This window comes from Pipra filicauda, unplaced genomic scaffold (assembly GCF_003945595.2).
Source record: "Pipra filicauda isolate LSUMZ 115617 unplaced genomic scaffold, ASM394559v2 scaffold219_size1829416_pilon, whole genome shotgun sequence".
Taxonomy (NCBI): Eukaryota; Metazoa; Chordata; class Aves; order Passeriformes; family Pipridae; genus Pipra; species Pipra filicauda.
Window position 1 is genome coordinate 1 of NW_024104331.1, and position 14660 is coordinate 14660.

The 14660-nt window shown below is 61.4% G+C and overlaps 1 protein-coding gene across 1 annotated transcript; it reads left to right on the forward strand.

Moving 5' to 3' along the window:
- Positions 1-5853: 5853 nt before the first annotated feature.
- On the forward strand, positions 5854-13199 carry E2F2 (E2F transcription factor 2). The gene is made up of 6 exons (XM_027740277.2): positions 5854-6138; positions 11204-11291; positions 11637-11856; positions 11979-12137; positions 12308-12422; positions 12669-13199. The coding sequence occupies exons 1-6, from the start codon at positions 5854-5856 to the stop codon at positions 13149-13151; spliced, it is 1350 nt and encodes a 449-aa protein (XP_027596078.2). The 3' UTR covers positions 13152-13199.
- Positions 13200-14660: the final 1461 nt, after the last annotated feature.

Consider the following 14660-nt stretch of genomic DNA (forward strand, 5'->3'; position numbering starts at 1 on the left):
TGACATTCCCAGGCCCTGGGGATGGCCTGGGGGGGGGGTGAACAAGCCTTATCCGGACCCTCACTGGCTCCCTGGACTGGGCTGTGGCGCGATGCCAGCGCTTTCCTTGAAAAACCTGATTTAAAAAAAAAAAATTAAAAATAAAAAAAAAAGGGAAAAAACAGAACTAAAAATAGCTGCCAGGGCTGGGATTTACCCCAGGGGGCAGATGGGATTTACCCTGCGGGGCGGATGAGATTTTTCCTCGGGGGGAGCAGATGGAAAATCACCTCAGGGGGAAGATGGAATCTACCCCCTGGGGCAGATGGAATTTACCCCATGGGGCAGATTTATCTAGACTGTGGTGGGATGCCAATGCTTTCCTGGAAAACCCTGATTTTAAAAAAATTAAAAGTAAAGAAAAAGGGAAAAAAACACAACTAAAAATAACTGCCAAGGCTGGGATTTGCCTCGGAGGCAGACAGGTTTTACCCCGTGGGGCAGATGGGATTTAACTCCACGGGGCAGATTTACCTAGGCCGTTGTGGAATGCTGATGTTTTCCTGGAAAACCCTGATTTAAAAAAAAAATAAATAAAAGAAATAAAAAGAAAAGAAAAAGGGGAAAAAACCCCCACAACTAAAAATAACCGCCGGGGCTGGGATTTACCTCGGGGGGGGGGGCAGCTGGAACGGGAAAAAACACCCCTGGATGAGCGAACCCGGCTTTGCTTTTATTTCCCCCCGCCTCCACTGCTGGGGTGCAGAAAAGAGGATGAGGAGGGCAAAAAAACTAACCCCGGGGGTGGGGGGGTGAAGGTCGAGCGGTGCCGGTGGCCCCTGGGCCGGCTCGCTCGCCTCTTGGCAAGCGCCGCAGTCTGATGCAATCGCCGCGCTGACGGAGGCGGCGGTTCCCACCTGTATTTGCCATTGTGTGCCCGGAGCTGTTTGCAGGTGTTTGCTGGCGCCGCGCTGTCTGAGCCGCACTTCCCTCCTCCTCCTCCTCCTCCTCCTCCTCCTCCTCCTCCTCCTCCTCCTCCTCCCGCGGCTGCCCCGGCCAAGGCCTGGCCCCCCCCCGGCCCCCCCGGCCGGCTCCCCGCCAGCCGCGCTCACACGGATGCGGCACACGCGTGACCTTGGCCGGGCGGGGGGCGCGGGGGCTGAGCACGGGTGTGCACATGTGCTCACACGCGTGTGCGCTTCTGACACGCGTGTCTGGGCACGCTCACACGCGTGTGCGGGTATGCCCTGGTGCCTGCGTGTGTTTACACACACGTATGTGCGCTGACACACGTGGATACAGACACTGACACGCGTGTCTGGGCACACTCACACGTGTGTGCACACACCTGAGTGCACACTTACACATGAGCCTACTGACACATCGTGCACACTCGTGCATGCACGTTTACACACATGTATATGTGCATGTACACACATATGTGCATTTACACACATGCCTGCAGACACTGACACACGTCTGTGCACACTTACACGTGTGCACAGACAGGGACACACATGTCTGTGCACACACAGACACATGTCTGTGCACACACGTGTGTGCATGAATACACACACCCCTGAGTGCTCTTATGTGCCTCCTGACACAGACACACGTTGTGCACACTCCCACACGCATGCACATTTACACACGTGTCTATGTGCATTTACACACGTGTCTACACTGACACGTCTGTGCACACACGTGTGTATGTATGCACACGTGTACTTATACACACCCATGTGCATTTCCACACATGCCTACACACGCCGACACACGTGTCTGTGCACACACGCATCTGCATGTATGCACACATGACCGTATTTACACACACCTACACACGTGTCTACAGACAATTATACATGGATGCACATTTGCACGCACACTGTGCACATACACATATCTATATATCTATATATCTCTATATCTATATATCTATATATCTGTATCTATATATCTATATGCCCATATATCTATATATCTATATGTCTATATGTCTATATCTGTCTCTCATGGGCTGTGACACACACATGCACCCCCTCAGCAGGGGCACACATGTGCACACACGTGTGCACACAGGCACATGCTAATCCAGCCAACATGGACACACATCCACACGCACAGTATCCCAAATCCAACCATGAACCCCCCCCAGTGCCTCAGCCCCCACGCCGGGCCCCAGGGGCTGCTCCTAGCTCGTCCTTTTTTGGGGGAATCCCACAGCCCCTCCAGCTCCTCTGGCCTCAGTGACAGTGTCAGGGGCTGGATCCCGGCCTGTCCCCGTGGGTGGGGGTGAGTGGGTGACCCCATCCTGCCTGGCACAGGGTGTTCCCAACACCCTCGACACTGCCCACACCCCACCCTGCTCCAGTTCCCACGCCAGCGCTGAGTGGGGAAACTGAGGCACGGGGTTTCCAGTGTGGGAAAGGTGTTCTCACCTCCCCCCCCACCCTTCCGGATCCCTAAATTTCCTCTGGCACTCTCCACCCCGGTGGCTCCAAACTGCCAGGCCAGGAGGGCTCATCCTGCAAACCAAGCTGAGGGGGGGGCTCAGCACCCCTTTGGCAGGAGCTCCCGAAAGTGCCGTGGAATTCCGGGGGGGGGCTATTCCTGCCCTCTCCCCACCCCCTCTGGAGACCATCCGCTGTCCCGGCAGCCACGCTGCGTGTTCCTGCCAGCCCTCGCCCTCCCTTTCCCACGGGTGACATCGGGGCTCCGTCACGGGGGGATCGGGGGCTTCACACACGCCCTAAAATCCACCGAGGACGAGGCTCCACTCCTCTCTCTTTGTGCTCCAGTGTCCCTCCATCCCGTGTCCATCCATCCCTGCATCTCCTCACGGGCCCCGGGATGCCGGTACCGGGGCCGGGGCGATGCGGGCCCCGCAGCCGCGGCTCGCTGCTGCCGTCTCCAGGGCAGAGGGGGAAGAGCCCGGCACCTCCTCTGGTGTTCCCTTCGGGAAGAACTGGGATCTCCTCTGCTTAGGGTCCCTGATCCCTAAGCTGAATATCCAGAAGATTTTCCAGATCCTGAGGGGAGCAAGAGCGGGGAGGTGGCACCCCAAAGCCTCTGGTGACCCCGTCTTGGTCTGGGCAGAGATCCAGTGGCCCAGATGTGGTGCCCCCATTCCCACGTGCTGCATCTGCGCTGGGAAAGGTTCTTCACCATCACCTCTTCACCTTGGTTTGGGGGTGCAGTGCAGACCCTCCCCAGACCCTCAGGAGAGGCAACACAGATCTCCTGGCTCCTTCCCCTGCCATGGCCAGTGCAATGATGGATCTCTCACCTTGCCCCAGGGTGAGGAGCTGGTCAAGGGGCTGGTCAGGATGCTTCAGGCCATCCTCAGGGTCACCCCAGACTTCTGGAACATCATGGAATGGAATGCTCTCTAGGGTCCCTTCCAACCCAAACCCCTCTGGGCTGGAGGGTGGAAGCTGGTGGCTGTCACCCTTCTGGACGCCCTGGTGTCACAGGGAGATACAAGTCTGTGGCTTCTGGCTTGGGAGAGGACTTTGGTGGTGGAAAGCCATGGCTGGAAGGCTCACAGGAGGTTTATTAGGTACTGTGAGGGAAGGATGCTTGTGGTTCCTCCTCCCTCAGCACAGTTGAGGGGGTGAGGGCCATCCTACCCTCTGGGACGGCCCTTACCCCAGAGAGGCCACACTGATGATGTGTGAGGGAACACCACCTCTGCTTTTGGAGGAGTTGGAGGCACAACCTGCCAGCCTGAGCCCCCTGAACCCAGGCCCTCCCTGTATCCCAGTGTCCCTGTTCCAAGGGTCACCCACTGGAGCCAGCCCAAGGCAGCCAAACCCATGGATTTATCCACCCTGCTGGGCATGGCCTTGTCTTTGTGCACTGAGATGGAGATGGCAGTTGCCTCCTTCCTGCAGGGGGGAAAATGAAGGTCTGGGTGGGTTGAGCTGCCAAGCTCAGCCGTGCTCCTGGCAGAGGGACACGGTGCCCAGCCGAGGTGGCATCACTGCTGCCAGGCCTTTTGTTGTGCCTCAAAGCCCCTGCACGGTGGGAGGCAAATGCCTGTCCCGGATTGGATGTTCCTGGCACGTTTTTGGGTGTCCCTTCCAGCTGAATTGGAGTCTGGAGGTCTGGTGTCCGTCCTCATCCACAGCAGAGGCCGTGCACGGAGTATGTGTCCGTCTGTTTGTCTTCCAGGAGGCTTCTTGGCAAGGAAGTCCATCTCTGCACGTGGTCATCCCCATCCCAGACCTGGACATGGGATTGGCTCATGCTGGAGAGGAGAATGAGGGAGAGGAATGAATGGAGGCAACCAGGTGATGGAAAGAGGTGATGGAGAGGAACCAGGTGGTGGAGAGGAACCAGAGGATGGAGAGGAACCAACTGCTGTGGCTCAGTGACCTCAGCAGGATTAAACTGTGGGGTGTCTCAGTGGCCTTTTACTGGTCCCAGTAAGTCTCAGGGTTGCCCTCACTCAGGGGTTTGCCACTGTCCCAGTGACTTCTGTCACTGCTGCACCCTGAAATACCCCGTAGGCCAAAGTGAGGGCCCTTCACCCTGTCTTTGTCCCTCCTCTTTTCCAGAAAGACCTGGTGCACCCCAAGGAAATACTGGGTGGGACACGCAGGTGACACTGAGTGAGTGGTGGGTTGGGTGAACTTCTGAGAGTGAACCAGGGGCCAAATGTGCTCGTGCTGAGCCCCTCTGAGGTCCCTGCCCCCCCCAACAGCACCGACCCCTGCCTGAGGGGTGGGGGGTCCCAGGCAGCCTCTGGCTGGAGGACCCCAACATTTTTAGCCTCCCAAACAGATGCAGCCCCCTCTGCCCCACCCCGGGGTGCTGCAGCTGGGGATGTGGGTGGGTGGGGGTGATGGGAAATGGGGGGATGAGGGTGGAGAGACGTGGAGGGGGTGCTGAGGATGGGGGGGGTGATGGGAAATAGAGGGGATGACAGGAATGGTGGGACAATGGGGACATGGGGGATGATGGGGATGGGGATGGGGGAAGATGGGAATGAGGGGATGGGGATGATGGGAAAGGGGGGGAATGAGGATGGGGGAGTGATGGGGATGCAAAGACAGTGGGGAAGGGGGGGTGATGAGGGCTGGGGGGGTCGCGGCGCCCAGATTAGAACCCACCAGATTGAGGGGGGGTCTCCTCTAATAAATAAGTAAGTAAGTAAGTAAGTAAGTAAGTAAGTAAGTAAGTAAATAAATAAATAAATAAATAAATGACAAAGAATGAATCCTAGCTGTGACCCCCAACACCAATGACCCCCCACTCCCATCCCAGGCGCCCCGCCTCATCCTCGGAGGTGATCTCAATGAGGCCCCACCCCCTGATTTGCATGCGGGGACCACGCCCCGTCCCCTCCCTCCCGCGGCCGCGCGGCCTCTTTAAGGCCCCTCCCGCCAGCGGCGGGGAAGGGGCGGGGCCTGGGAGACGGCAGCCAATCAGCGCTCGGCGTTTTCCGCGGGAAATCCGAATTTCGCGGGACGGGTTTTGGCGCTTAAAAAAAACCGGAAAAAAAAAAAAAAAAAACAAAAGAAAAGAAAAGGAGCGATCGGGCCCCGGCGCGATCGTGCGGCAGCGGAGCCGGGCGCGGGGGTCCCGGCACAAGGCGGGGCCGCGCCCCGGCCCCATCCGGCCCCCAACGCGGCCGATTTTTGGGGCCAAAAGCGCTTTTTTTCCGCCCGTTTTGGCGGCATCCCCGCCGCGTTGCTTCTCTGCAGGTTTTTCGGGGGGTTTTGGGGGAATGGCCGATGGCATCGCCCGCCGGGCCCCCTCCCCGCTCCCCCAAAATGCCACGGCTGAGACTGTGACCCCTCTCCCCGGTGCGGAACCGCGGGGTGCTCCTGCCCCCTCCCCCGGGCCGGGCTTCTCGGAAAGGACTTTGCAATGCTGCGGCTCCCCAGGGGAGTGTCCCCCGCCCCGGGGAGGGGGGGCACCGCCCTCCCGGCCCCCGCTCCCCACCACCACCCGAAGAAGGTCATGTCGGTGATGGGCTCCTGCGAGCGGGGGGCTTCCAGCATGAGCAGCCCCCCGTTATCCAGCGGCTGCTTCACCCAGGTCTACACGCCGGCGGCTGTCAGCGGCCCCGCTGCCCGCAGGGGGTGTTTCTATGACACCCCCCAGGGCCCCGAGCTCAGGACCCTCGGCTCAGCCTCGGCGGGACGGCTGCCGGTAAGGTGTCTGCACCCCCTCCCCTCCCCGGGCATCGCTGCGGGGGCACGGGGGGCTGGGGGTCGAGCAGGGTGGGGAGCGAGGGGTGGGTGACCCCAGCGCGTGCAGCACCCTCCCTTCCAAATTTTGCAGGTGATACTGGGGGTCCGCGCCCCCCAGGGTGTCTTTCTGGAGTGGGAGAGGGTGAGGTCTGAAATCAGGAGTCGCAGTGAAATGGCTCAGATGTTTCCCAACTTCCCCTCGCCCCTGCGTGTCCGCGGCTCCGGCTTCCGCTTTTCGGCCTTTTTCGGCCCTTTTTCCTTTTCTCCAGCTTGCGAAAAGTCCGGGTTGTGCCTCAAAACCCACCCAGGATTCCCAGCCCCTCCGCGAACCCCTTCCCGCGGTGGGGAAGCGAGCGATGGGTGCCGGCAGAGCCCCTGCCTGCTGTGGGTGGGGGGCACCGGCCCTGCCCTCTGGCTCTCCCCCCTTCGGGGCTGTGACCCCCGGGGCGGGGGACACGGGGCAGGGCTGGTTCAGCATCGCTGCCCATCCTTGGTTCCTGCCCGTGCCTTCAGCAGGGCTTGCAATGACTGCTTTTTTGGGGGGGGTCCCATCCTCCGTGGGTCCCCCCAAGGCTTTCACAGGGACCCCGTTGCTGGGAGCCGTGTAGGGGGGTCGCTGTCCCGTGTCCCTGTCACCAAGTCCCCAAGGGAGTCACGGCTGTTGGCTTGCAAAGCCCAACACCCCTAAAACAGGGAAACTGAGGCACGGGTCGGGCGCTGGCCCCATGCCCGGTTTTTGGGTGCACGGGTGGCTCTGCCCAGCCTGTCCCTCCTCCCGGAGGGCCCCCACAGAGCCCCCCGGCCCCGTCGGCCCCGCTGGCAGCTGGCATTTAATTCCTGCCCGCCCCAGCCCGGGCGCAGGTCCAGCCCTCACTGTGAGCCTCTGTTCTCCCCGGGCCCTGGGAGGGATCCCAGACCCCGCTAACACCCATTTAGTTTTTTCAAGGCTTGATTTATTTATTTATTCCCCCCTCCCCCTTTTCCCCAATCCCTGATGATCGGTGCCAGCTGGGGACATGGCCACAGCGGGGGGAGAGGGGGTGTCTTTGCTCCCCCCTTTGTGCCATGGCTGTGGGGCTGGATGGGGCCGTTTGGAGCCCCATCCAGGGGGGCTTTAGGACCACCTGTCTCCTCTCTGGCCTCTTTGTCTCCAAACTGTGTGAGATGCCACATCCTGCACTGCCAGGGGCTGTTGTTTAAGGAGACAATATCGGTGCTGACCCCTCCCCTAAAATCACCCCACAAAATCCCAGTCCTGTCGCTGTGGAGCTGGTTTTGGGCCAACGTCCCCTTTGTCATGATGATGATGATGATGATCATCACCCAGGAGATGCTCAGGGTCCTCCTGTCTGGGGCTGTCCCCTGAATGGGGTCTAGGGGGCTTGTGTGATAATCAGGGACATGAAATGCTTGTCCTCAAGTGACAGTTGGCATCAAGAGGTTTTGGGCTAGTGGCCTCTTTGTCATCACCATCATCGTCACCACCCACACCAGGAGATGCTCAGGGTGTTCCTGCCCACAACTGTTCCATGAACAGGGTCTGAGGGAGCTTATTTGACCCTTGGGGACACGACAGTGCTCCTACATCCCCCTTGGTGTCTTGCAAGTGGCGTTCCCCTCTGTCCCCATCCCGTTCCCTTCTGCCATTATCCCATTCTCGGCACTGGAGATCCCATTTTCAGTGCCGGGGCGGCACTTGCAGCCCTGACAGCTGGGGCTCCTGCCCCACACACCCTGTTTATGGCACAACCTTTGTGTGCAGAGCCGAGGCAATCAGATAATGAGCGTTTCCTCCCAATTCCTGAGCAGGGCAATCGCGGCCGCTCCCACCCGGCACCGGCTTTGTGCCGCAGGAATGATCTGGGGTCACCTGGAGGAGCCCATCACCCAGGGAAAGCAGGATGGGTTGTCTCTCGTGGTCCAAAAAAAGTCCTAAAATTTCATATACTCTCTGATTTGAGGGTTCTGGAGTAGGTAAATGCATTTCCCTCCATGGCAAATGGGTATTTTGGAGCGTTTTTAGTCCGTGCCAATGCTATCCTGAGCGTTTGGGGTCTCTATAGGGGCTGTGGGACCTCTGTAGGGGCTCAGGGCTGTCCAGAAGTACCAGAGGGAGGGGTGTCTGTGCTGTGGTGTCCCGGCTCTCCCTGCCTGCTCTGTGCCAGGACAAGGGTGTCCAGAGTCCACCACGGTTTCGGTATGACCTGGCAGGGCTGAGCCACCCGTGCAAAGAGCAGCCGAGGGTGGCAGCCCCTGTGGGTGCTGGGTTGGCGGGAGAACCTGCTCAGCAGCACCCCTGGATTCCACAGGGGTGACACAGGGTGATCCTGCCTCACCTTGACCCCATCAAGGGGTTTTTCTGCATGGGCAGGAGGGGGGATTTTTTGGGGGTGGGGATGGGTGGGGAGGTGGTGACTGTGGCTGTTGCCTTCAGAGGACCTTTTGGGGAACTGTCTTTTACAGCCTCCAGCTGGGGAATGTCTCCTGGGAAGGGGCTGAGGGAGGGGATGGAGATGCTGGCTGCACCCTGGAGTGGGGAGCAGTACCTGGGGTGGGGGTTACTGCCCTCCCCCCCAGCGCAGGGTGGTCCCCATGTCTCCCAAGCCTGGGATCAACCTCCCACCCCTCCCTCTTCCAAATGGGGGAGTTCCGCATACCCCTGTGCCCCCCTTGTGCCCCACTAGCCCTGAGCCACCCCAAGGCAGTGGGAGCTGTGCCTGAGGGGGGGTTCTGATGCAGCAATCCCGTGCCATGAGCAGCATCCCGATCCCGGGGTGCCCCGTGGCCCCCCGGCAGCTCCGGGTGCCCATTCCCAGGTGCTGCGTTCCCACGCCCCCGTGGGGGCGGCGGGGCTGGAAAAGGGGAGGGGACAGGGAGGGGGGAGCCCCATAAAGGGCCGGGCAGGGCCCGGGCAAGCCCAGGGAGGGCAGTGAGCTCTGTTGAAAGGGAGGGTTGGCAGGAGGAGCCCCTGTGGCCCCCCCGGGGCTGAGGGATGCTCTGATGCTTGGGCTGGGTGCAGGGTGTAGCCCCTGGCGCCAGGGCTGGGCCGAGGGCTGCTTGGCAGGCAGAGCTGGCAGGGGGCCCAGCCTGCCCCCCCCATGCTTCTTTACAACCCCCCCCCACAAATTTTGTGGTCGAGCGTCATTTCCCACCCCACCATCCCATCAGGGTGTCCCCACATCCCAGGATGTCACACTGGGGGCTGGCAAATGGTGTAGTGGGGGCCCTTTTGTGCCCTGGGGGGGTCTTTGGGTTTGGTCCCTGCCCCCCCCACCTGCTCTGGTTCATCCCACCCCCCCCAGTGCTGGCAGGGTGCTGGGAGCCCCTCGCTGTGCCCCGCTCAGCTGTCGTGTGCCTAATCCTGCCTGGCTCAGGGGGGGTGGCAGCTGGGGCACAGGAGGGACCCCCTTGTCCATTGTCCCTCGCTAGGACACTCAGGGTCCTGCCCCTGCCGCCCCCACCCCCTCAAACTGCACATGGGGGCGCAGGGGTCCCTCTTGCTCCCTTCCTGCACAAGGGGAGGGGGAGGTTGGAGGTGTCTGGGAACAGCAGGACCTGCCATGGGGTGCTCCCTGCCTCGGTTTCCCCACGCCTGGGGCAGGTGGGGTGCAGCTGAGCCCTTCCCTACAGCGATGGGAGCACACGTTGGCCGTGGGTGCTGGAGGAGCAAAGGGGTGCCAGCAGAAGGGGGGGGTCAGGGTGATGCCTCCCCCCGTGCTGGCAGATGGATGGGGTCTGATCCGGGGCAGGTGTTTCCCATGCACTCGGCATTAACCGTTGGGGTGCCGGAGGCTCCGGGGCAGATCCGGGGGCAGGGGATGGAGGCGTGTTGGCTGGGAAAAACCTGCTCGGGGAAGGGTGGGAGGGAACAGATTCCCACAGGAGCTCGGGACCTGCCTGGCTCCCTGGGGGGGGGGGGCGGAAAACAGCCCCCGGGCGCCTCTCCCGCCGGCCCCCTCGGGGGGGAACACGCCGAGGTGCCCAACCCTTCCCCACAAAGTGGGGTGTGCTCCCCGGGGAGCCGCCGTCGGAGCGGCACCGAGCCGGCACTGGGACCTGGGAGCCATGAGGGACGTGCTGGGGGGGACCCTGTGGGGCAGCCCGGCCTGGGAGCAGGTACTGGGGGGGATGGGATGGGACTGGGGGGACTCTGTGGGACAACCCAGACTGGGAGCAGGTACGGGGGGGGGGGGGGGAGATGGGGCTGGGGGGCTGCTTTCTGCTGCTGAGCCAAAGTGTCCCCCAAAATCCCCCTGTGCACATTTGGGGGTGGGGGGGTATCCTGGGGGATTTGTTTGCGTTGGGAGTGGTTGAGTGACACCACCCCCAGCTCCCCTCTGTGTCTGCTCTGCTGCACTCCCCCTTTTTCCCTTCTCCCCAAGTGCTGCTGGGGGGCCCCTCGGGGGCGATTTCAAGGAGCTGTTTGCCCTGGCAAGAGGACACGTGGGTGGGGATGTGTGTGTCCCCCCCCTCCCAGGACCCAGTGCCCCCCCCCAGCTTGCCCCAGTTTCCCTCCAGCTGGGTGCACGTGCCTGGGGCACCTGCAGGTCCCGGGGGGGCTGAGCTTGGCTGGTCCCGGGGGGGCTGGTGGCAGCTGGGTGTCCTCGGCTGCCTCAGCCGCCACCGGGGCGGGAGGAGGGGGGGGTGAAACCCAGCTGGCAGGGTGGGAGGGGGAGGATCCGGCTCCAGAGCCTCTGCACTCCCAGGGCTCAGCCCCGTGGAGCCCTGCCAGGAGCTGGGGGTGAGGGGAAATCCCAGTGGGTTCCTGGGGAGCTCTGGGGTGGGCAGGAAGCCATGGGGGATGAATGGGACCCCCCCCATCTCCTCCCAGTGGCCCATTGTGCTGCTGGGTGCTGCTGTGCCCCTTCCCAAAAGGGATTTGGAACGGGAGGAGCCTTTTGAAGACAACTCCCACCACAGGATGTGGCACCCGGGGCTCTGTTGATGACCCCGGGGGGGGGCTCTGGGGGGCTCACAGGGGTGTGTGGCTCAGCCCCAATGCTGAGTTTTCTCTCCTGCTCCAGGCCAAGAGGAAGCTGGACCTGGAGGGCCCCGAATTTCGCACGCCCAAGGGGAAGGGCCGGACGCTGGCGCAGGTCCCCAGCCCCAGGAGTAAGTGGTGCTGGGTGAGGCGGGACGGGGGTGAGCTGGGAGAGGAACACACCCCACTTCTCTCCCCTCTTCAACCATGTCCCCTCTAGCACCACCCAATGTCACCTCCCTCCCACACTGAGGAGAGGACAGGGGTCTTTTGTCCAGTGCTGTGTCACCTCTATCCCACACTGAGGCGAGGACAAGGGAGAGTGTCTTGTGTCCAGCCCCGTGTCACCTGCGTCCCATATTCCACACTAAGGAGAGGATGGGAAGGTCTCTCACATCCAGCCCTGTGTCACCTCCATCCCACATCCCAAACTAAGGAGAGGACCGGGGGGGGGTTGTCTCCCGTTTCCCCCACAGCCCCCAAGTCTCCTGGGGAGAAGACCCGCTACGACACCTCCCTGGGGCTGCTCACCAAAAAATTCATCCGCCTGCTGAACGAGTCCCCCGACGGCGTCGTGGACCTGAACCGGGCGGCCGAGGTGCTGGAGGTCCAGAAGCGCCGCATCTACGACATCACCAACGTGCTGGAGGGCATCCAGCTCATCCGCAAGAAGTCCAAGAACCACATCCAGTGGATGTAGGCGATGCTGGGAAGGAGGGTGGGGCTGGAGACAGGCCGCGGGGATGGGGCGGGGCGGGTGGCTCGAGGGACGTGCAGGGTGTGCTGTGGTGTCACTGAGGTGCCATCCCCGCTGGCAGGGGGACGGGGATCTTCGAGGACGCGGCGGTGACGGCGAGGCAGCAGGTGCTCAGGGGGGAGCTGGCTGAGCTGGCCAGGACGGAGAGGACGCTGGAGCAGCTTGTGCAGGACTGTGCCCTGCAGCTCCGGCAGCTGGTGGAAGATGAGGCCAACCAGAGATATCCTTGCTGGGGGAGACGGGAGGGAGGGAGGGCAGGGTCTTGGGGAACCTTCTGAGCCTCTTCTCCAGTTGGATTCCCCTGGGATTGGCGGGAATGTTTGGAGGGATGGGGGGGGGTCGATGTCCTGCTTGCAGCCCCTCTTTTTCCTATACCTCGTGCCTGTCCACGCTGGCATATGTCACCTACCAGGACCTCCGTGCCATCAGCAGCTTCCAGGAGCAGACAGTGATCGCTGTGAAGGCTCCCCCAGAGACGCAGCTGGAGGTGCCAGACTTCAGCGAGGTGTGTGTGCGTGGGGCTGGGGTGTGGGTGCTGCTGGATCCGCGCCATCCTCGGTGGGTTCCTCTGGGGAACCAGCCCAGCCTGAGCCTGGGTGGTTTTGCGGTGTCTCCATGGGGCTGTTTGACCCTGAGCTGGTCCTTTAGGGGTTGCAATGCCCTGTGAAGGCCCCTCGTGGGTTGGGGGCTGTGGGGTGGGATATGGGAGACCTTCTGGCTGGCCCCCCTGAGCCTTGCTCTGCCCCTCCAGGACAACTTCCAGCTCCACCTGAAGAGCACCAACGGCCCCATCGAGGTGTACCTCTGCCCGGAGATCACGGAGGAGAGCCCCACCAAGGACCACCCCGGCCCCTACGCTGCCACCTCCCCACGGGACCACGCCATCCCCCTTTCCCCACCAAACAGCTCCAGACCAGCCCCACAGCTGCCCCACGCCACCCCCCAGGGCTGGGGGGGCACAGGAACCCCCTCCTCACCCTCATCTCTGCCTCTCACCATCCCGGGGGGGCCCAGCTCGCTGCTGGAGGTGGAGCCTGGGCTCCTGGGCTCTCCTGCCCACCTCCTGCAGCAGACAGAGGACCAACTGCCCTGCACCCCCTCCCAGCTGGACTTTGGACCCTTCATTGCCTTCTCGCCCCCCCTGGAACAGGACGATTATCTCTGGGGGCTCGAGGGCGAGGGTGTCACTGACCTCTTTGAGGCCTATGACCTGGGGGACCTGCTGAAGCCCTGAGTGTCCCCCCCGGGCTCCACTGCCTTTGACCCCACTGGTCACTTGTGTCCTGAGCACGTGGGGTCTCTGCGGGGTGGCTGGGGAGAGTGGGGGATGTTGGGGAGCGCTGGGTTTTCTGAGGGTGCTGGTGGGGGGCTTGTGTTGCCCACCCTGTGTGGACTCTCCTCACTCTCCTGGGCTGGTTATCACCTGGGGCTGTGTTTGTCCCAGAGATCCATCCAGGTCTCATCCCAGCGTCCTCCCAAAAACCTGTGGGGTGCCAGTGCTGATGCTCCCCACCATAACCCCCCCACTACCCTGGAGGTGCTGGTGGACTGGGGGTGCTTCTGGGTGCCCCAGGTGGCTTTGGGGCACCCCTGGGGGGGGTAGAGAAATCCCTGCCCAGAGTGGGCTGTGTCATGTTCCCCAGTTGCTCCCCAGTTAAACTGGTTCTTCAGGGTCATGGCAGGTCGTGTCCAGCGGCGTTTCCCCCCACCACGGCTGGAATATCCTTAAAAAAACCATCCAGGCAGCAAAGCTGAAGTGACCTTTGGGTGATGAGAGGATGAAGCTTACAAGGCTCCAGCAGATCTCTGGCCAGGACACGGAGCCATTTTCCCTGGGGGGGCTGCAGCCCCTCTCCCCCAGTCCTTACAAGCTCCCCAGCCTCTTGGAGCTACTGGTGCTGGGAGTATTGAAACTGGAGTGTACTGGGAGGAGGTGATGGCCTGCAGAGGGGCTTGGGAAGCAGCATAGGACGAGCCCTTGGACACAGGGCTTTTAATTGCAAAATATCCATAATTATTGCACTGTATTTATCTGGGCCCTCCCTTTGGCGTGGGGCTGGTGGGGTCGGGGGGGATTTGGGATTGTCAGTGGGTGTATTTAAGTTGTCCTTCCTTGGGTTGTTGGTGCTCCTGCAGTTTGGCTTGGAGGTGCTGTGGGTGAGAGTGTGTTTTGGCTTGGAAAAACTTGTGGCACTTGATGTTTTCTGCCCGGGAGGGGTTGAAATAAAATGAAATTTTGGTGTTTAGAAGGGGCTGTTTTCCTCTAAGCAGCAAAATGCTGGAGTCATTTGGGAGGAGGGAGGTGTTGGGCTGTTTTTGTTCCTGTTTTCAAGCACAAAAAAGCCTGTTTGGGGGCTTTTTAACTGGCCAGCCTGCTCTGAAGGCACGGTGGAGAAGGAGGTTGAGATGAAGCCATGAAAACAAGTCTGACCTGCTCCAATCGGTGATTTCCAGCCCAAATCCACCTGGGATGAGCTTTCGCCTGAGCTTTCACCCCCTAAACCAGGAGCATGGGAGAAGCCCCAGGGATGGGGGTCGGGTCCCTATGGATACTGGGGCTGGATGGGCTTATGCACCCTGATTTCAGGGCAGGTCTGGGGGCTGCAGAGCAAAATCCTGGGGGAGCTGTGCCCGTGGAGGATCCTTCCCTCACCTGCTGCCTGTCCTGGGGATGCCAACAGTGCTGGTGTCACAGTGATCAGTGGTACCAGGGCATAGTGGTACCTGATGTCTGGTGGTCCCC